Consider the following 23,361-nt stretch of genomic DNA (forward strand, 5'->3'; position numbering starts at 1 on the left):
ATTTAAAAGTTAAGTACAAAATTTTAAACCATACTTACCTTTATTCCCTGTGTTTGTATTTCATGATACTTAAATGAGGTTTTGTGGATGGCAGAGTATTTCTCCTGAGGGATATCTTGAATTATGAGGTTTCATATTCTAAGTTTAATTTGAACAAAATATATTCCCATAATCATTCATATGAAACTAAATTAGTTTCAACTTCTGCAAATAAGTTATATGTCTTTAATTTTCACAAGAAATAAAGTTTTACTTAATCAAAGGCTCCCCCCCCCAAAAAAAAATCATTTCTTAATCCTCTTCTACTGTCCTTCAAAGGAGGAATAAAAAGCACTCAAGGGTTTTTGGATATTGGATACTACTGTTAATGGGGAATATTGCAAATTGCCTAACCTACTTCACAAAACACACAACTGAAATCTCAAGCTCCACCCCTACCACCTAACCTGACTATGTTTGCTAAGTTTTGGCAATACTGAGAAGTGTTATCTCCCTGACGCTGTCATGTTCTGAGTTGGCTTCAAGAAAAACCTTCATATATAGATCTAATACCATTGGCTTCTTTTTGTTTTTAAGATCTTGTTTATTTACTCATGGGAGATGCAGAGAGAGAGGCAGAGACATAGGCAGAGGGAGAAACAGGCTCCCCATGGGGTGCCCGATGTGGGACTCAATCCCGGCACTCCAGGATCATGACCTGAGCCAAAGGCAGATGCTCAACCACTGAGCCACCCAGGTGCTCCTACTTAACTTCTCTAAACATTGGTTTCCTCATTTAAGAAATGGGAGTAGTACCTATTTCACCAAGCCATTATGTAGATTAAATTAGATTGATGTGAAATGACAGACTATAAAAATTCTCATTTTCAAGTCAACCATCAGAATATTATAAGTAGTCCTGGTTACAAAATTGGCCCATATTCATCATAGATAGCTACCAAAACAATGATATTTCCCTAGTTTACAAAGCACAGTCAAGTTAAGAAAATTTTCATTTATAGATACTCAGATATTAATCCGGGTTTGTGTGTGTGTGCACGTGCGTGTGCGCCTATTTAGACATTAATTCTGGGCATTTTGGGGAAGCTTTGATTAAGAAACATTAAGCAGCTGTGTGCTAGAATTTTGGCAAACTGACTTTTATTAATTATTTAGCACATCTACATCGAACACATATAATATGTGCTAGTGCAGCATTTCCAAACTTTTAAGAAGGACCTCATTACATTCTTACAAATGTTGAGGACCCCAGAAACTTTTTCTTTATGTGGAATATATATATGGATATTTACTCTCCTAAAAATTAAAACTGGGAAAGTTTAAAAAATATTACTCATTCATTAAAAAATGACAATAAACCGATTACATGTTAACATAAATGTTTTTATGAAAAATAACCATATCCTTCAAAAAATTAATTTGAAGACTCATTGTTTTATATTTCTGCAAATGTCTTTCATGTCTGGCTTAATATTAGACAGTATTGGATTACTTAAGTGTTTTTGCATTCGATCAGTGGCAATTATCACACTTCACATAGTCCCTGGAAAACTCCTCTATATGCTTGTGTTAGAATGAAAATGAAAAAAAATATAAAAAATACTTAGTATTATAACTAAAATAATTTTGACCTCATGGATACTCTTGCACTTCAGGGGACCTCCTGAATGATTCCATACATCAAGCACTGTGCTAGTGCCTTGTACCCAGTTTTGACTCACGAAATATTTGTTGAATGAAGTGATGAATATCATACCCTGTACCATGTGCTGGGGTTACACGAATGAACAAGACAAGAGCCACTGCCCTTACGAAGCTTAGACTCCAATAGAAGAGACACATGTTTACAATACTTTGCTATTAGGACCACTCTAGGTGTGGTCACTCAAGATACTGTGGAGGATAAGAGGGCACCTTGCCCAATCTTGGGAGATCAGGAAAGGCTTTTAGAGAAAATGATGGCTATGCTGAAACCTTGAGAAGCCAGGTGAGGAAAGCAAGCATAAAATGAGAATGAAAAAAAAACAAAACAAACAAACAAAAAAACCAGAGAAAACAGCAAGGCTTGCTAGAGTTTAGAGGGCAAGGCATGGTAGGTTGGCCAGAAATGAGGAACTGTATGACTTGTTTCCTGAGGGAAAGTTTGAAGACTTTAAACAGGGTAGTGACATAGTTAAAGTTTAGAAAGGTTACTTTGCATACAATATGAAAAATGAGATGGAGTTGAACAAGGCACCAGGTAGAAAGGCTACTGCAGAGAGTTGAGGCAGGAGATGATGTTGGCCTAGGCAGATCAGTAGTAGTGGAGATGGAGAGAAATGGAGAGATTGGAGGTTTATGAGAAGTAAAAACAGACAGGACTTTCTGATGGCTCTAGGAGATGACAGGGAAAGAGGGTGGGGCTGAGTATAACACTCCTATATCTGGGTTAGGCATTGAGTTGATGATACCATTTAGAAATAGGGAACATAAAAGTAAGTATAATGAAAATGAGGAGTTTAATTTGGGACACATTGTTTTTGAGATATCTTGGAATATCAGGACATGTATTTTTTTTTTTTAAATACAAATTGCATTTATTAAGAAATTTCAAGGATGGGCAGCCTGGGTAGCTCAGCGGTTTAGCACTGCCTTTGGCCCGGGGCGTGGTCCTGGAGACCAGGGATGGAGTCCCACGTTGGGCTCCCTGCATGGAGCCTGCTTCTCCCTCTGCCTATGTCTCTGCCTCTCTCTGTCTCTCATGAATAAATAAATAAAATCTTTAAAAAAAGAGAAATTTCAAGGATATACATTTTTAAAAAGATTTTATTAATTTATTCATGAGAGACAGAGAGTGAGGCAGAGACATAGGCAGAGGGAGAAGCAGGCTCCCTGTGGGGAACCTGATGAGGGACTCAATACCAGGATCCTGGGATTATGACCTGAGCCAAAGGCAGACAATCAACCACTGAGCCACCCAGGTGCCCCAAAGATACACATTTTAAGGCCACATATATTTTCCCTTCTCTTAGCACATAAGACAAGTATGTAGACTTCCTGAGTTTAGAAGGACATTTGTTACATGCCAAATACAATGCAATGTCTATCAGGACATGTATTTTGAAGGCAGTCATGTATGCAGATTTGTAGTAAGGAGAGAGAACTAGACTAGAAATTTGTACTTTGGAGTTATTAGCATATATATAGTCACTGAAGCCATGGAAGTGAATGAGATCACCGTAGTATAAAAAATGAGATAGGGATAAACTGACCAAGACACAATGCTGAGGTATCTGGACATTTGAGTGACAGGCAGAAGATGGAGGTCCTAGAGGTAAAATAAAGAAGCCAGAGATCCAGAAGGAAAACTAAGTGGATTTCATATCCAAGGATGTAAATGCAGCAGGCCATGGTCACTAGTATCCAATGCTATAGAGATGTCAAGTAAAATAAGGAAAAGGATCCACTACAAAAAGGAACCCTCATGCACTGTTGGTGGGAATGCAAACTGGTGCAGCCACTGTAAGTAGATAGTATAGGGGTTCCTCAAAATATTAAAAATAGAACTATCATATACCCCAAATACCCAAATACTGGGTATTTGCCCAAAGAATAGGAAAACACTAACTTGAAAATAATTATGCACACCTATGTTTATTGCATCATTATTTACAATACTCAGATTATGGAAGTAGCCCAAGTATCCACTAACAGATGAATAAAGAGATGTAGTATATATACAGAATAGAATATTACTCAGATATTAAAAAGAAAGATCTTGCCAATTGCAACAATATGGATGGAACTACAGAGTATAATGCAAAGTGAAACAAGTTAGAGAAAGACAAAGTACCATATGATTTCACTCATATGTGGAATTAAAGAAAAAAAGAAAGAAGAAAAAAGAGATAAACCAAAAATGAGACTCTGAATAAACTGATGGTTACCAGAGGAGTGGTGAGTGGGGAGATGGTGAAATAGGTGAAGGGGATTAAGAGTTCCCTTACCATGATCAGCACTATATTAATAATGTATAGAATTGTTGGATTACTATATTGTGCACGTGAAACTAATATAACTGTATGTTAACTACACTGGAACTAAAATATTTAAAAATTATGTGAAAAAAAAAAAAGAAAATGGATCTACTGCATTGAACAGAGATTGTTAGTGACCCTTTTGAGAATTTCAGTGGAGTGGTAGGGACAGAACCCTGAGGCTTACTGAATAAATAATCAATTGAGTGAAGTTGCTGGGAAGGCAGGAGACAGAATCCAGAGGATAGGCACCAAAGAGGGGATACACGTAGAAACGTGTGCCTCAGATTTGGGTGACACTTTTTCATTGTGACATTTGAAAGTATAAACAGGTACCATAGTGTAGTGGTTAGCACATCTGCTTTATGCTCAGAAGGTCCTGGGTTTGAGCCGCAGTGGAACCACCGAGAGGCAATTATGCCTTGAGGATCCCTGGATGGCTCAGTGGTTTAGTGCCTGGTTTAGTGCCTGCCTTCGGCCCATGGTGTGGTCCTAGAGTCCTGGGATCTAGTCCCATATCAGGCTCCCTGCATGGAAACTGCTTCTCTCTCTGCCTCTCTCTCTCTGTGTCTCTCATGAATAATAAACAAAACCTTAAGAAAAAAAAAAGTATAAATGTGGATGCAGGTAGGCTTATGAATGTGGAAGTAGGAAGTGGTTGGGAGTTCCTCTCTGATAGGTTTTATTTTTTGCTGAGAATAAATGAGGGAGATGGATTGAAAACAACGGAGAAAATCTGAAGTGGCTGCTGTGAAAATGAGAGCTAAGTAGGGAAGCAAGTTGCGTGGCACAGTTGAAGGCTCATTTGAGGTCGGACACTGTAAATATGTGACGAAAAACAATCTATAGTGTCCATGCAGGATTTCAGATCAGTTTTTAAAAAAATCTGTTTTTGAATCAGAAGGTTAAGGTCTAGACTATTTTTATTAGCAAGTAGAATACTGCAGACATTAGAGATCCTAAAACCAATACTAAATTCTCTCTCCACCCCCAACATAAAATTTATAATACACGAGTGCATGTGCATACACACAATTATATAACACTATTAGAACTCCTTCTGGAGAAAACTCTATAGGTTGTCGTCATCTTGTTGCTTATAACCTTCCACATAATTTTCAGTGGAAAGTAGTGCAGTTATTACTTTGTAGGAGAGCATGAAGAAACCTCAGGCAAACACCTTATTATTTATATAAAGAATTTATCCATTTTCATTGAGCAAAATAACAAAATTCATTTCTTTCATATCCATTAAACGATCCACCTCAAAGAAATATATCAGTAGAGATGGGAGGCAAGGGTTTTCTTCATTATAGAGTATTAAGCAATAATAGGATTCTGGATAATTTTATATTTTAAAATGTGCTATATGTAGGTAATATTTATTAAATATTTACTATGGACTGGGCACATTTAACTTGCACAGAAAACTCCATCGGGGCAGCCGGGTGGCTCAGTGGTTTAGCGCCGCCTTTGGCCCAGGGCTTCATCCTGGGGTCCTGGGATCAAGTCCCACGTTGGGCTCCCTGCATGGAGCCTGCTTCTCCCTCTGCCTCTCTCTCTCCTTGTCTCTCATGAATGAATGAATGAATAAAATCTTAAAAAAAACAAAACAAAACTCCATCAGGTAAGTATTATCCCCATTTATAGCTGAGGGAACTGGGTTACAGAAAGGTTATGTAACTTGTCCTTGGGTATATCCATTGTAAACGGTGGAGCTGGGATTAGAAGCCAGGCAGTCGGACTTCAGAGGTCACATGTTTAAACTCCTGCCTATACTGCCTTTTCAAGGTAGAAATTTAATGAAATTTCCTAAAGCAAAATGCCCTTTTGAAGTTTCAGAAAATTAACACAATGATTGGACAAATGAGCTGTGAACAGAACTCATGAGCAATTCAGTACAAGTGGAGACTAAGGAAACCATAGATAACAAGACTCAAAATAAGCTGTTTCCTTAGATAAAATTTCCTTCCTTAAAAAAAAAAAAAATACTTGGAAACATTTTAAGTATTCAAAAGAGTAGAGAAAACAATGACAATTTAATACCCAAGCATCCTCCACCTAGACCTAGGCTTTAAGGTTTGTCACATTTTCAACAGATTACTTTTGGCGTAAAATTAAATATTATAGATAGGAGTGAGCCTTCCCTACTACACCCCCTTCTCTCCTCAGGAAGGAATCACTATTCTGAATTTATCTATCATTTCCTTACAACGATTTCCCCAATTTGATCTCAGTTTTGCCTTTTTAAGCCTTTATGATATACCATATACATCTTTCTGCAACTCGCTTTTTTTTTTTTTTTTTTGCTCAGCATCACGTTAATGAACTTTCTCTAAATCAATACGAACAGCTTTGGTTCATGAATTTCCATTGTTTAGTATCCCGTGTATGTCGATTTGTCCAACCAAGAGCCTGACTTACTCGTCCCTTCTCCTCTAAGTGGACATTCACATTGTTTCGCTATGAACAGTCTTGCACGGGCTCGTGATGATTATTTATATATCATATACATGTGATCCATTATGTAACAATATATTAGATACATTTAATTCCTTAACACGCGGTTTAGCAGGAGAGACACTAACGTGCACGAGCCACACATGCAAAGACAGGCATTAAGTTTCCAGAAAGGTACAAAAGACCGTGGGTTGTCCCGAGCAGGAGGAGGCCACACTCCGGCAAAGCGAGCGACACTTATGGCTACAGTAGGACACCACCCAGTTTCAGTCCTTGATTGCTTTCTCTCGTCCGTGGGTTCCACACGTGCCCGTTCATTTTTTTTTTTTGCAACCAGAGCGCATGCAGCTCCACCGGGAGGAACCCGGGACCGACGGGGTGAGCTAGCACGAGGGTGGCCGTGCAGAGTCCGCAGCACCGGCTGCAGCCGGCGACCTCGGGGCAGCGCCAGGGCACCGCAGTGACAGCGCCGGGCGGACGCCGGGGCAAGCGCCCCCGGGAGTCCCGGAAAGCTGAGCAGATGGAGATGCACGGAGGGCTCAGACACCTGCCTCCAGGTGTGTCTGCACCCGCACCCACCCTGCCGCCAGGTCGGCGGCTGCAACGCGAGGCTCGGACTCGCCCCCCCAACCCCGCGCCCAGAGCAGCAGCATTACAGCCCGGCCTCTTCCCGCGGCGCCTCCTCGCTTTACGCCAACTCCGTAGGCGCGCGCTCAGGCCGACCCCGCCGCTTCCGCAGCGCCCGAGCCCGGCGCGCAGTCGCGCGGGGCGGCACTCGCGGGCGCCATCTTTAATTCGGGCAAAACCCCACCCTCGGCGCCCACCGGCCACTCCCTCTCCTCGTCCCCAGGCTTTTCACCCACACACCGAACGCGCTTTAACCTCAGAAGCAGTGTCGAAGAAACACGCGTAAAGGCCTGACTACCCACGCCCCCCCGCCACCCCCCCGCGGAGGGGGGCCGAACCCCGCCGGTTTAAACATGGCGGCTAAACCCGGGCAGCGAAAGAGCGCCGATGCCGATGAAGTCATGTTCGAAATGGAGAGAGTCGGCGGGGCCGGGCGGGAGTGATCTCGCGAGAGCGGCGCTGGCGTTGGCTGGGCCCGGAAGCCTCGTCGGAGGGGGAGGGGGCAGGGGCGGGGGCGGGGGCGGCGGAGGGAGCGGGAGTCGGGCGCGAGCCAGTGGAGGAGTCCGCCCGCTGTCGCCTGCGTAAGCGGGGCCGCGACGCGGGGCGGCTGCGCCGCGGAACCGGCGTAGGCGGCTTTGGAGAATCGGCGGGCTGCGCTGCGCCCGGGCTGGTCGCGGCGGGGGGAGGGGATGTCGGTCAGTGCGAGATCCGCTGCTGCTGAGGAGAGGAGCGTCAACAGCAGCACCATGGGTGAGTCTCAGCTTCGGGCCGCCGGCTCCGGGTCGGCGGCGCCGGGCTCGGGGCCGGGCGGGGGGTCGCGCCGCGGGGCCCGGCCGGGGGAACGCCCTGCGGCGGTGCGGGGAGCTGGCGGAGGCGGGGTGGGCCGCGGCGGGCCCGGGGCGCGGCGGCGGCGGCGGCGGCCCGGGGGGAGGGGAGGGGGCGGCGGTGACAGTTTGAATTGATGCGGGGAGAGCCGAGGCGGCGGCGTTTCCTGCGCGGGAGCGGGGGGACGTGAGCCGCGGCCTCGCCCGCCCCCCGCCGCCCCCGCCCGGCCCGGCCCGGCCCGGCCCGCCGCCGCCCGCGGCCCTGTCTCCTCCGGCCGGCGGCTGCTGCCCCCGCGGCGCGGCGCGGCTCGGCTCGGCTCGGCTCGTGGGGAGCGGAGCGGGCCTGGCGAGGAGGGTGGGGACGTGTGTGCGCGCCCGGGCGGCGGCGGCGGCGGCGGCGGCGGGAGGGAGGAAGGAGGATGCACCAGGCTGGAGCGGCGGCGGCGGCTGCAGAGGCTCCAGCGGCCGCGTCGCCTCCTCGCTGCTGCTGCTGCTGCGGCTGCTGCGCCTCCTCCTCGCCCCTCGGGGTTTCCTTTCCCCAGGCGCGGCCCCGCAGGCCGGTGGATGGCGGGCGAGGCTGCAGCGCGGAGACCCAAGGCGCTGCTTTGGGCTTGATTTTTAGGAAAAAGGGGCGAGAGAACGCCTGGGGAGGGCTTCCCCCGGACCCCCGGACCCCGCGCCCCCAGGCCTGGAAAGGGTGGGGAGGGTCGCTGGCAAAGGGAGGGAGTTGCAAGGACCGGGGATGTTGAAGGACGTTGATCCTTGAACGTATTTCAGTGTTCTCAGTTCTTCTCTCCAGAAGCCCTTGCATTTCCTTTCCTCCCCCACGTATTGGAAAAAGAACAAGGCCGTTTCATTCACATTTTCCACTCCTGAGTTCCATTGCCTACGGTGCGTATAGTAAGGAAATAAAGCAACCGAGAGGTTTCTGACACGTTTCCATTTGCTAAGTCAGGTTTTGGGAGTGCACGGTTTCAAGTCTGCTTGGTGTGTGTGTGTGGGTTTTTTTCTTTTTCTTTTTTTTTTCCTTTTTTTTTTTTTTTTAAATATAGCGTAGGGAAAGGATTTGTGGCGTCCAGGTGTTGGCTTGATTACTGAAGTAGCCGATTCCAGCGAGTTTACGGTTATAGTTGAACTTTAGGAGTTGTTTGGGCTGTGCTATCTTGATGGAATGGAAGAGTACTTTCCCGACTGCCCTCGAGAACCTAAATGAACAGATAATCTAGATCGGAAAGCATTTTACCTTTTTAAAAATTTTTTTTTTATAGACACATATTTACGTGATGCGTAGAGTCAGTTGTCGTCTCCTCCTCCCCAAGTATTGAAGCAAGTTGAAGAGGAAACTTTTTTAGGTATTAAGTGTACAGGTGTGGATGAAATTTATGGAATCCCAGTAGACCAAAGGATGGTGCCTTAGCAGGATAAAAACGATTTCTAATCTGGTTATTCCTCCAAATAGCAAGTGAAGGGGCAGGGGGAGGGCAGGAAACCATCTTTCATCCCACCCAGCTGTTCAGTGGGTGGGGCCAGAGGAGATAGGGTTGAGTGCAGCTATGAAATAAATGTGGAAGCCGCTTAGATGGTCTGTATAGTAGTAGTGTGTCTTTCTGTGATGGGACAACGTGGTGGAGCCAAGTCTTCTTCTTTTTTTTTTTTTAATTTTTATTTATTTATGATAGTCACACAGAGAGAGAGAGAGAGGCACAGACACAGGCAGAGGGAGAAGCAGGCTCCATGCACCGGGAGCCCGATGTGGGATTCGATCCCGGGTCTCCAGGATCGTGCCCCGGGCCAAAGGCAGGCGCCAAACCGCTGGGCCACCCAGGGATCCCAGCCAAGTCTTCTTAATAGTTATTAAAAAATATCACACACCCTCTTAAGCTTACAGATTTGAAGATCATAACTGATGATAGAGATTTATTTTGTGTTTATGTCAAGTGGATTTTAATTTACAGAAAGGGTATTATATTTTTGTGACTTAGTTAAGAATTTCTGGTTTTGATCTGGAGATAAGATTTTTAGTACGTTAACTACATGGAACGTAGTGTTATCAATAGATCATGTTTCAAAGGCTTGGTGTAAAATGGGTTGTTTGCATTTGTGCATTTTTTTTTCGTAGAAATGATCTTAATATGTTTACACCAGAACTTCCAGTCTAGTCTAACCCAAAGTAGGACTCCTGACAGACCTTAGAACAACTGTAGAGACATAATGACAAAAACACAGACCCGCATACAAGCGTGGGTAGTAGGAAGAATTAGATCTGTGGTTTCCAAGGTCTCAAGAATGGGGGAGTGGCCAGATGCCATCGACCAGTCAGAGTGAAGATAGTGGTAGAGCAGGTTGGTTTCAGACTTCTCATAATTTGATGAAACACATATTCACTATAGATTCTATTCTGGGAACTGCCAGTAGAGTACTGCTCTATGACTAAATTACCAACTGAGAATCATGTCTCACATTTTGAGCCAATACACTCTCGTCAATTTTTGATTAGAGGTGTAAAGCTTTTTAACATTTATGAATTTTGCTGAATTTTGAGACAAAATGAACTCTTTAAAATGTGTATAGGTTCCCCCCCCCCCAACTAAATTTGGGCTGCAAATGACATTAGGTTTATTGCACCGTGAAACTGATGTAGGAAAAAGAAATGTTTTTGAGAAGTAGAATTTTAAGGTAGCATGATTATGGGTTAGGCTTGCTAGTTGAGAGCATACTGTTAACTGTAGAGTGTTGGTCTCTACAGCGGTGTTTTCACAACCTGCGGATTAAGCCCTATTAGTGGGTCTTGAAATCAATTTTGTCGACTTCTAATAATTTTTAAAAAGTAGGAAGGAAAGAGAAAATAGCAACATACTGCACTTAGTATGAATTTTGGGGGTTGGGTTATAACATTTTTATTAAGAATTGTGGTCAAAGGGACACCTGGGTGGCTCTGCAGTTGAGCATCTGCCTTTGACTCAGGTCGTCATCCCGGGGTCCTGGGATCGAGTCTCACATTGGGCTCCCTGCGAAGAGCCTGCTTCTCCCTCTGCCAATGTCTCTGCTTCTCTCTCTGTCCTGTCTCATGAATAAATGAAATCTTAAAAAAAAAAAAAAAAGAATTGTGTTCAAAAATAGGAAAACAGGTGGGGGGATGTACAGTATGGATGGGTCAAGACTTTATTAAATGCTTTTAAGTCCATGTGGCTTTTTCTTATCTTGGATTCATTTATTCTGTACTCTATACATGGAGTGTGGTTGGAGAGGACTGGGACCTACTCCTCCTTGAGAGGAGGTCATCATAGAAACCAGGATAGTCCCTAAAGAAGATAGTATTGTTCAGTGACTCTGCTCTAGGCCTGGAGGAGAAATATATATATTTTTGTCTTTTCTATTTGCATCATCAGAAATTAAGAGAGCCAAGTTTTGGGCATGAGCCTGGGGAAAGAGGGCCAAGGAGGCAGCTTGGTTTGCTTTCCATGTTGAATGCTTTAGGCCACACATACAGAAAGTCCTTTTGATTTGTGCCTGGTGCAGTCCAGCTCTCCAGAGCTAGGGATTACGTACAGGGATTTGAGTTCAAAGTAATAAGAGACAAATATAGTATAATGGTTAAGAATATGGGCTTTGGTGTCAGGCAGATGCGGGTTTAAATCCTGGCATTGCCAATTACTAGAGGTATCAGGATACAGTTAGGTTACTGCTTTTCAAACTGATGAAGGACTTTTCTTTCCTTTTTCTTTTAAAATCCAATCCACTGTTGGGATCCCTGGGTGGCTCAGTGGTTTAGCGCCTGGCTTTGGCCCAGGACGGGATCCTGGAGTCCCGGGATCAAGTCCCGCATCGGGCTCCTGGCCTGGAGCCTGCTTCTCTCTCCTCCTGTGTCTCTGCTTTTCTCTCTCTCTCTATCATAAATAAATAAATAAATCTTAAAAATAAAATAAAATCCAATCCACTGTTGACTGATAGTGTTGTGAAAAGTTCTGCAAGATTTTAAAAAATGAAGATGAAATTCTAAAAGGGGGAATAAAGTCCTCGTTTTTTATTCAATCCAAGAGATAAAGTTATTTTGCTATAAAAGTTTTCATTTCTGTGCTTTCAGTTTCTATACTTTGCTGATATAAACCAGTAAACAGTTCAGACTGGCTTACTGGTCCACAGACCACACTTTAAATAACACTGGGTTAGGCTATGCTGCAGTAAGAAATAGCTCTACAAATCTTTTTTTTTTTAAATTTATTGTCTCACAGTTCTGGAGGCTAGAGTCCAAGATCAAGGTGTCAACAAAGTCGATTCCTTCTTTTTTTAAAAATTTTTAAAATTTATTTATGATAGTCACACAGAGAGAGAGAGAGAGAGAGAGAGAGAGAGAGGCAGAGACATAGGCAGAGGGAGAAGCAGGCTCCATGCGCCGGCAGCCCGACGTGGGATTTGATCCCGGGTCTCCAGGATCGCACCCTGGGCCAAAGGCAGGCACCAAACCGCTGCGCCACCCAGGGATCCCCCTACAAATCTAAATAAAGCTAAAGATGAGTTTTTGCCTGTCATTCTAAAGTTTATGTACTTTATTTAGGCGAGTATTTCTTAACTTCAAAGGTATTTGTAGGCTTAGGAAAGTAAATAAGTATCCCCTGAGGTTGGGGAGTAAAGCCTGAAGTTGCTCCTGTTCACATTATTTTGAATTAAAAAAAAAAAAATCTTAGTTATTCATGTGACATGTGTTTTATTTGTTTGTCTTACATGCAGTATAAAGAGGATTTCTCCTTCTTCCTACCCCACCAATCTGGAAGTAAAAATTGATTCTCCTGACAAGAGGTGACACATTAATTCTGTTCTGTTTACTTTGGGGACCACAACTCCATACTTTCGGTAGCTTCATTTGAGAGGCAAGGCTCCAGATGAGAATTTCTCAAAACTTGGCACTATTGTAATTTGGATTTTTATTTCTTTGAGGTGCTCTCCTTCGCATTGTACTATGTTTACCAGCATCCCTGGCCTCTAGCTACTTACTAGATGCCAATAACACTTCTCCAGTAGTGACAAAAAAAATGCAAACCTTGTCAGATGTCACGGGGTGGGAGTGGAGGGGAGAGAATCACCCAAATTGAGAACTACTGTGCCAAGTGTTGGTGAAGCCTTTGAAAGATTATAGGAGTTGGAGAAGAAGGAAGTCTTCCTTAACTATCTAGTCCATAATTCTTCCTTCTGGAGCTCTTACCATATTTCCCTAACTTGGGGATCAGAATCACCTGGGTAGCTTGTGTGTGTGTGTGTGTGTGTGTTAGTAAGTTTATCATTTAATTCATGGCTTTTTGTAAAATGTGGTCAGTAATTACTGGGTACATAACAATATGCTAGGTCAGTATTTTCCCAAGTATAATTGATAAACCTTGTGAATGAGGGTCAACACAGTCTCTTGTTAAAAATGCAGATTAAGGGCAGCCCGGGTGGCTCAGCAATTTAGCATCACCTTCAGCCCAGGGCCTGATCCTGGAGACCCAGGATTGAGTCCCATGTTGGGCTCCTTGCGTGGAGCCTGCTTCTCCCTCTGCCTGTGTCTCTGCCTCTCTCTCTCTCTCTCTCTCTCTCTTCTCTGTGTGACTATCATAAATAAATAAATTAAATTTAAAAAATTTTTTATTTATTTATTAATGAGAGACACAGAGAGAGAGAGAGTGGCAGAGACACAGGCAGAGGGAGAAGCAGGCTCCATGCACCGGGAGCCCAATGTGGGATTCCATCCGGGGTCTCTAGGATCGCGCCCTGGGCCAAAGGCAGGCACCAAACCGCCGCGCCACCCAGGGATCCCAAATAAATAAAATCTTAAAAAAAATACAGATTAATTAGTTCCTACCACACATGCCATGATTCACAGTTTCTGAAAGGGGCCCAGGAAACTGCACTTTTAAATGCTTTCCAAATTAAGTAACTTTATTGAGGTACAGCTTTCATTCATATACAGTTTTCATACAGTTTTTTAACATGAAAAATCATATTTTATTAAAATATATTAAGTTCACACATAGACTAAGTTATACATTTCAAATCTACTCCGTTATCATTCTTAAAATACAGAAGACAAGTATTGAAAAGCTTCATGTATTGATATCATGATGTGCAAACAGTGATGATCATCCATTTCAGGCCTGAGTTCAATCTTAAGAAATGTGTGTGTTCAAGTGAAATGCATTGTAGGGAAGAGTTAGCAATCCTCTTTCTGATATCTTCAGGATTTCTTCATTTTAACCACTTCAACTCATACTGTCTACTCACTCTACTGGTTGCTCTAATGAAGATTTGTCAGTAGCTTATAGGACTGCCAGCTCTTTTTCCTTAAAGAGCAAATAATAAAGCCTTGTATTTCTTAGGAAGTTCTTTAGTTTTCATGCATGGAGAAGAATGATGTTCTGACCACCTCTTTCATGGTAAATGACATCAGTATTGTAACCATAAACAGCATCTCAATTTAGATGTTCTTTTCATACTCTCCTTCATGTTCTATGGAAAATTAGGTATGCATGAGTCCCATCAAATCCAGAAAGCATCTCATATCTTTGATGCAGAAACAATCAGCCACATGGCTTCACACACCTACTAGGAATAAATGAATTTTCTGAAGTGATAGGAGAGTAAAATACATTACTATTTTTTAGTCACATTCTAACAAAGGGTCAATGTAAAAAAAAAAATATCACATGTTGAAATTGATTATATCCAACAAACTCCACCCACAAAGATGCAGAGTTTCAGTTCACAAAATGTTGAGCTCAACGAATTTTGACAGATACTTACACTTTGTAGATTTTATTCAAGATAAAGAACATTACTGGGGCATCTGGGTGGACTCTTGAGTTTTGGCTCATGTCAAGATCTCGGGGGTTGTGAGATCAAGCCCTGCATAGGGCTCTGTACTCAGCAGGGAGTCTGCTTGAGATTCTCTGCCTCTAACTCCCTGCCTTCCCCTTATTATTATTTTTTTTTAAAGATTTTATTTATTTATTAGAGAGAGAGAGAGAGGGGCAGAGACACAGGCAGAGGGAGAAGCAGGCTTCATGCAGGGAGCCCAATGTGGGACTCGATCCTGGGTCTCTAGGATCACACCCTAGACTGAAGACGGCACTAAACCATTGAGCCACCGGGGCTGCCCCCTGCCTCCCCTTATCCCCTTACACCTGCCTCCCCTTGCAAGCATGCCAGAGCTCTCCCCCTATCACCTGCCCCAAATAAATAAATATTTTTTAAAAAAAGATAAAGAACATTTCTGTCACCCCAGATTTTCTTGTGCCCCTGTGCAGTTATCCCCCTCCTGCTCCCAGGTAACCGTTGATCAGATTTCTAATATCCATAGATGAGCTTAAAAATTTCATTTATTTATTTTATTTTATTTTAGATTTTATTTATTTATTCATGAGAGACACAGAGAGGCAGAGAGACAGGCAGAGAGAAGTAGGCTCCATGCAGGAAGCCTGATGCGGGACTCAGTCTTGGGACTTAGGGATCACACCCTGAGCCAAAGGCAGATGCTTAACCGCTGAGCCACCTGGGCGTCCCTAAAAAAATTTTTTTTAAGAGAGAACCTCTTCATTGAGGTATAATTTACATGTAGTCAACTCATTTAAAGTGTTTTTTTTCTGGATATTTTTATTTTTTATTTTTTAGATTTTATTTATTCATGAGAGACACAGAGAAAGAGAGAGAGGCAGAGACACAGGCAGAGGGAGAAGCAGGCTCCATGCGGGGAGCCTGACGTGGGGCTCGATCCCTGGTCTCCAGGATTAGGCCCTGGGCAGAAGGCGGTGCTAAACCATTGAGCCACCCAGGCTGCCCTGGAAGTTTTTAAAGACTTTTCCTCCTAATTCTTTAATTGTGAAGGATTTGAAATGTGAAGGAAACATGAAACAATAGTAAAATGATTATCTTGGTACTTTTAAAAGCATACAGATTGTAGTAGTCTTCCAGAGTTTCATAAACAGTAGACTTGGGATAAGGCCCTGTTTGTTTTTTGGAAAAATTAAAACTATTTTTTTTCCAGTTTTACTTTGTAAAATATATTTGAAATATTCCTGTAGTGGCAATTTGAAATTTTTGTTAATGTAATAAATACTTAACTGCCAACAAAGTGTCGGACACTGCAAAATAGTAGCAATCAAGGAAGCTATGGCCTGCAGCCTATGGATGTTACATAGTATTTGTGATTTAATTTCTGAAAATGCCTTTTATTCTATGGAGGAGTTTATATTTGTCAAATAGGCAATAAAATCACTTGACTCAAAATTCAAAATGTTAAAAAGAGATATGTAGTAAAATCTTTCTTCTCCTATTCCCAAGTAACCCAGTTTCCTACTTTTCAGGCAACCTATTTAACAGTTTCTTTTATGTTTCTTTTAAAGGTGGTTTTTACATACACAAGCAAAAAAGATATTCCTCCTGTCCCCACGCATAGTAGCATCAGATATACATTCTTCCTCACTTTTTAATTTTTTTCCCAGTGTATCTTGGATTATTCCATATCAGTACACGAAGAGCATTCTTATATACAGCTGTATAATTCCATTACAAGTGGGCATTGATTTAACATGTCTTTTCTGGTAAGACATTCATTTTCAGTATTTTGCTATTATAATAACCATAACATGGTGAGTAACTTGGGACATTGATTATTTCACATGTGTTAGTTATCTCAGAGCTGTTGAAACCTTTTGACACGAGACATTATCAGCTAAAGTGGTAGTTTGGAAGTTAAGTCATTACTATCTTAGGACTTCAGTGCTCAAGTTCATTCATTTAACAAATATGTGTTTTGTGCCTTGTGCTGTGTGGTGGACACGGGGGATACTGAGTTAAATGCTGTGACAGTCAAAATAAAAGGCATGGTGCTTAAGAGCTTATGTTCTGGAGTCAGAACTGGATTCACATTTCTAAATCTTAATTGAATCTTGGGCAAATAATAGAATTTTGTTTCCTTCTCTATAAGTGGGAGTCATAAAGTTACTGGATAATTAAGTGAGAATTAAATAAGATGATAACGTGGCAAGTTCTTAGCCTGGCATACTGAGCAGATGTTAGCTTTAAAAAAAAAAAAGTTCTGGGACTCGTGGGTGGAGTAGTCAGTTGAGTGTCCAGTTCTTGGTTTCTGTTCGGTTCATGGTCTCAGGGTAGTGCGATTGGACCCTGAGTTGGGCTTTGTGCTGAGTCCTGAGTTGACTTGAGATTTTCTCTGCCTCTCCCTGCCCCTCCCTCTGATGCTCTCTCTCTCTAGAAGAAATGAATAAATCTTAAAAAAAAAAGTTATCAAACTATATGGCAATTGACTACTTTCCTGCCTTCATTTTTAAATTTCTTAAAGTCAAGGACTATATTTTGTTCACTTTTCTCCACCTGGCATTTACTTTGTAAATAATTTGTGATATGCTTTAAAGGTATATAGAGTATACAGTGAAAGTACAGAGCAGGATACCATTTCTAAGTTAGAAAAGGTAAATCGTTAAAGGTAGATAGGAGTGATTAGGCAGAGGAGGAGGAAGGATACTTATTCTAGGCTGAGAACTCATGGTAGTTTATGAGGCTAGACAGGTAAGCAAAGATCTGGTGTCCTGTGCTCAGAATTAAAAAAAAAAAAATCTCTATTGAAGAATTTTAAAAGAAGAAGAATGGTAACCATAAACATCATGATGATAAATCCATTAGGTATAGATAGAACAGCAAGGTGGGGCCAACTGATTGAGGGAGGTTAACATAGCAGTCCTAGGACTAAAAGATGAGGGACAGAACTAGGGTCGTGGCAAAGGGTATGAAGTATAGGGGATGATTGTAAGGTATGTGGTATGTGAGGGGATGTCTGTGGGGAGTAATGAATCCAGAGTGTCTGAACCTGAGTAAATGGGTGATTAGTCAGTATCATATATCGAAATAGATTATTTAAAATATGAAATTGAGAGGCCTGGAGACCATTTAAGTATGCATGTCTGGTAGTCTTAATACTAGGAGAGATCTTTAGGATGGAAAATAAAAAAATTAAAATTATTGTGAATTTATTCATTTGTGCTTTGAATTTTTACATTTACTAACTCAAGCTATCATATTGAACAAAACCTGTACTGTAGTTTGGTTAGTAAATCTGTTGGTACTTTTTTTTTTTTTTTTTTTTAAGAGTAAAGGGGAGGGGCACAGGGAGAGGGAGAGGGAGAATCTTAAGCAGGCTCCATTGTCAGCACAGAACCCTGACAGGGCTCTGTTTCACAATCCAGAGATCATGACCTGAGCTGAAATCAAAAGTTGGATGCTAAATTGACTGAATCACTCAGGTGCTCCTGTAGGTATTATTTTTTAAGACTTGGCATTTGTGGCTTGGTGAACAGAGTTGAAACAATTTGGAATAAAATGGTTTGTGTGAAACTTCAGTGTCCTTCAAAGTTAAACAGACTGAGGTCACCAATATCTTAAGTAATACTAAGATGTTTACTTATTTAAAATGTCTCCTGATACATTTCACAGCAGTAGCTCTTTCACACTACAGATAATGCTAGTGTTTCTTTACATGAATAACATTTTGTATCCTTATATGTTCAGATTGTCCATACAGAATGTAATTGGAGTTCTTTTTTTTTTTTTTTTTGGAATTCTTTTCTTTTTGAGGAAGATTTTGATATGTGTTGTTAATTTTAGACAATACTGTAAATGCCTTGAGTATCATTTGTGTAAGAGGAGGTGGAATCTTCATGGTAATTTTATCTTAGTGCTTTTGTTTATGCTATTACTAAAGTAACCAGGATGTAGCATTCTGGGATGTGACATGGTCTAAATAAGAAAATCTTTTTTCAGTGATAAATATACCTTAAAATGTCAACATTTCAAACCATTTTTAATTTTAAGAAGTTTTAATAGATCTACATAGTTGCTTTTATGATGAATTTAAACAAATTAACCAAGAGGTGGGAAAAGCCATTAAATTATTTCAATCACTGAAGGTTAATTTGTGTTCTTTCTTAATTACATATGTTTTTCATGGTTGTAATTAGTGGTATATTAGTGGTTAGTGGTTCTTAACCCTGGTCAGACATTGGTGAAAACCCTTCCGGTGCTTAACATACTTGGAAGCTTATTAGTTCACTAGGTGTGAGGTAGGGCTCAGAAATTTGCATTTTAAGTATTTTAGGTAATTTTGATGAACAGTCAGAGTTGATAACCTCTTGCATGGATTATGTATTCTGAGGTAATATAACTAAAAGTACTCTGTAAACTCTTAAGTTTTATGCAAAACCAGGGTATTACTCATCTAATATTTAATACAGTTTTTGATATATTAATCTACGTGCAGGTTATTTTAATATGTATATGGTATTCCAATGTTGATATTCTAACTGGTGTAGCCATTTTATTTTATTTATTTACTTATTTATTTATTTTTAGATTTTATTTATTTATTCATGAGAGAGACAGAGAGAAAGACAGAGGCAGAGACACAGGCAGAGGGAGAAGCAGGCTCCATGCAGGGAGCCTGACATGGGACTTGATCCTGGGACTCCAGGATCATGCCCTGGGCCAAAGGCAGGCGCCTAAACCGCTGAGCCACCCAGGCTGCCCACCATTTTATTATTTTGAGACATTTTGTAGTTTCATAGTTTAGTGTTGTAAATATTTGAAACAATATTTTTAAACAAACCTCTTCTGCCTTCCCCTGTTATTTTCCTGGGGGATTTGTTAGTACCCTAAGCTTGTTTTAATTTATATTTCTTATATTACTGTAGGGAGATATTTGTTATGTATAAACTAATTAGCTTCCCTACTTTCAGTGGGGTATAGTGAACTTGTTAAAATAACCATCAGGAAGATTTGGTTTTATGTTGTGAGTCGTGGAGCCATTAGGAAAATGCAATATGAGTGGTTTTTATTTTTTAACAATATATGTAGCTTTTCAAATATTTCTGATCGTATGGATGTACCTACCTTCTTTTGTCCTTGAAATTTGTAGCTATCTAGTTTTCTGTTACAAATCTGTGTTTTAGTTGCTCAGTTTTTATTTCTTGGCTCATTTCTTTATTGAAGGCCTGCTATCTGTTAATTAAGCATTGAGTTAGATTTCCATTTCTGGTTCCCAGCTATGTTCTGTAGAATGGGTATGCTGAGTGAAAAAGAAAGAAGGAAATGATTCCTGTTCAATGGATGTATAAAATAGTGTGCAAATAGAAAAGAGCTACAAAAATTCTTTATATAGACACTGTATAATTTGCAAAGACCATAGTTGCTCAGAGGAGGGCCTGTAGTCTGTTAGTTTTCTCTTTGCTGAGAAGGGTGAATTGGGTAAACATTTCTCTAGTGTAAGTTTGGAGACCTGAGAACTTGGCATGAAGGGATGAAATTAGTGATCCCAGCTAGAACTGTAGTCAGTCCTATCTTGGGATTCGTGTTAGAATATTAAAGTCAGCCTAATACAGTACAACTAAGAGTTATGAGATGGATAATTCAGCTGTGAGCCAGAAAGATAACTGGAATGACTGACTTAGCTAGCAAGCCAAACCACCAAAAATACTTAAGTTTCTGTTTTACCATGGTGCTGTGCTGTTAAAATGATAATTACACAGATGTAATATTTTTCTTGTCTTTTTTTTTAAATTCAGGGATAATTTTAGACTTGCTGAAAAGTTGCAGCCCCTAACTTCTTGAAAGTTAAATATTTGGCCAGTGTGGAGGAAATGCAGAAATAGTACCACAAACATGCAAATGCAAGATGTTATATGAGGTAAATGCATCATCAATATTAGTGCTGGTCAGGGAGTAAGAGAGGAGTTCTGTGCTTGATGGAAACATTCTTGATTGGAATCTTTGTTGAAAGTTTTTGGGTAGGACTGGAAGATTCCATTGTTTTTTAATTGAAGGATGGGTGTTCTAAGTATAGTCATTAGTGGATTCCATTTAACAAATTATCAGCAAGTTTCTTATTCACTACTTCTAGGCTGAGGCCTAGGTATCTGTTTTTATCAAGCTCCTCAGGTGTTTCAGATTACAGCCAAGATTGGGAATCACCTGTCTGCATGATAAGAGTCCAGAGAAAATGATAGCTGTCATCTATTGCACAACCACTGCAATGACCATCATATATTATATTTACTATATGTGAAGTGCCAAATAGTTCATGTATCCCTTGCAATAACCTTATAAAGATGTTATCCTGGTCTAAGGCTTAGAAAGATTATGTAATTTACCCACCAGAGTGTAGTTCTAAGTTACGGCAGGTATTGGAATTCAGATTTCTAGTTATATTTATATTGCCGCCTTCTTCTTCTTCTTTTTTTTTTAAGATTTATTTTTATTTATTTATGATAGAGAGAGATAGAGAGAGGCAGAGGGAGAAGCAGGCTTCATGCTGGGAGCCTGATGTGGGACCCAACCCCGGACTCCAGGATCGTGCCCTGGGCCAAAGGCAGGTGCAAAACCGCTGAGCCACCCAGGGATCCCCGCCTTATTATTCTTTTATGTGTTCTGTCGTTAAAAACTTAGGCAGTCATTTTAGGGATTTTTTGGTTGGACTTTTTTCTTTTACTCTGATTGAGTCATATTCTTTGTATTTTTGCCTCTGCTTATGATGTTCTTACCTAACTTGAAGTCCTATCCATGCTTTAAGAAAGGCCCAGCTCAAAACTACTCATCCAGGGAATTTTTTTCCAGTTATCTGAGTCTTTGATGATCCTTTCCTTTCCTTGAACTCCTAGAAGACTTCTCTTTTAGTAGGTAACAGCACATCTTTTCATGCATTATCAGTTATGTATGTTATGTATATCTGTTCTAGTTAATGTTGATGTTTAATATTACATATATTGATGGTGGTGTAGTAGTTGCAATATTGCAATGTGTGGTGTGCTTTTTTGAGCCCCCTACTGCTCTGTAGCTTCATTGTGTATAGAGTACTAATCTTGAGTAGAATTTTTTTAAATAATGAAATGTAAGTTGAAGACCTTGTTTATGGGTTAAAATTAGAAATTTTGAGATCAAATTATTTTGGTTACTTCAGTAGCTCAATAAGGAAGGCTTTTAAAATCTTTGGTTGTAAGTTTATAAACATACAGATATACTTCTGATTTATCAGTAATCTCAACAGTAATATAATTTGGTTTGCAATACAAATTTTTAAAAGATTTACTTAGAGTGCATGTGCGTGATGGGGGAAGGGCAGAGGAAGAGGGATAGAATCTCAAGCAGGTTCCCACTGAGCATGGAGGTGGCAGATGCAGGGCTCCGTCCCACAACCCTGAGATCATGCCTGAGATCATGTCCTGAGCCGAAATCAAGAGTCCGATGTTCAACCAACTGAGCCACCTAGGCACCTCTACAATACAGTTTTTTAAAAGTACTTTCTTGGAATTGTGCTACTCTGCTACTCTGCTAGGGCTGCCATACTACAGATTGGATGAATACTACAGATTGGGTGGTTTAAACACCAGACTTTTATTTTCTCACAGTTCTGGAGGCTGGATGTCCAAGGTCACACAGTGTGATCAGGGTTGGTTTCTTGTGATAGTTCTTCTGGGCTTGCAGACAGCTGCCTTCTCAGTGTGTCCTCACATGGCCTTTCTTTCCTCTGTGTGGAGAGAGTGAGATATCTTGCATGTTTCTTTTTTTATAAGGACATCAGTCTTATGTAATTAGGGCTCTACTCTTAGGATCTCCTTTAACCTCGATTACCTATTTATGTATGTATGTATGTTAAAGATTTTATTTATTCATGAGAGACACACAGAGAGAGGCAGAGACAGATACAGGCAGAGGGAGAAGAAGGCTCCCTTTGGGGAGCCTGATACAGGACTTGATCCCAGGACTCTGGTATCACGACCTGAGCTGAAGGCAGATGCTCAACCACTGAGCCACCCAGGTAGGTGTTCCTTGATTACCTCTTTAAATGCCCTGTCTTCAAATATAGTTATATTGTAGTTAGAGCTTCAACATATAAGCACAATTCAGTCTGTAATAGGAATTGAATTTCTATTTTTCTATGTAGTGTTGTAGGTAAACTATAGAAAAATTTTTAAGAAAACATAACAATATTTTTATTGATTTCTTTTTATTAGGTAAGCAATGCTAGGATGAGTGCCAAACATTTTGTAAGCCATGGGATTCGATATTCTGACAAGAAATGGCTTTGATGTCTTTTAAGAAGCTAGTTTGGGAGGATACATACTAGAAATAATTTTAATTCTTTGATGAAATTGCTATGTTGTGTTCAGAATGAATTCTACAATGAAATACAGAGTTTGTGTGTGTATGTATATGTCTGTGTCTGTCATGAGTCTACAAAGCAGAATAGTGACTTATTAGAATAAAGTCAATCCTTTGAAAATTTTGAGTATGTTCTTGATACTTCTTTTGTTAACTATTTTGATATTTTTACAAGATCTCAGGATTGGGCGATGTATCAAGTCATTTAATCTAATTATGCAGAAAGTGCTCTAGTTTCCCCT

The 23,361-nt window shown here is 41.0% G+C and overlaps 1 protein-coding gene across 2 annotated transcripts in view; it reads left to right on the forward strand.

Annotated features, from left to right (window-relative positions):
- The first annotated feature begins 7,607 nt into the window (after window positions 1-7,607).
- The window catches only part of SEPTIN7 (septin 7), a 117,029-nt gene continuing 101,275 nt past the window's right edge, over window positions 7,608-23,361 (forward strand). Inside the window, exons 1-2 of one of the 2 annotated variants that reach the window (XM_041727479.1) lie at window positions 7,608-7,853; window positions 9,437-9,438. In XM_041727479.1, coding sequence (XP_041583413.1) covers window positions 7,793-7,853; window positions 9,437-9,438 — 63 coding nt within the window. In that variant the 5' untranslated portion in view covers window positions 7,608-7,792. The remainder of the gene's footprint in view (window positions 7,854-9,436; window positions 9,439-23,361) is intronic. The other variant, XM_041727478.1, reaches the window with a different exon arrangement.

This window comes from Vulpes lagopus, chromosome 13 (genome assembly GCF_018345385.1).
Source record: "Vulpes lagopus strain Blue_001 chromosome 13, ASM1834538v1, whole genome shotgun sequence".
Classification (NCBI taxonomy): domain Eukaryota; kingdom Metazoa; phylum Chordata; class Mammalia; order Carnivora; family Canidae; genus Vulpes; species Vulpes lagopus.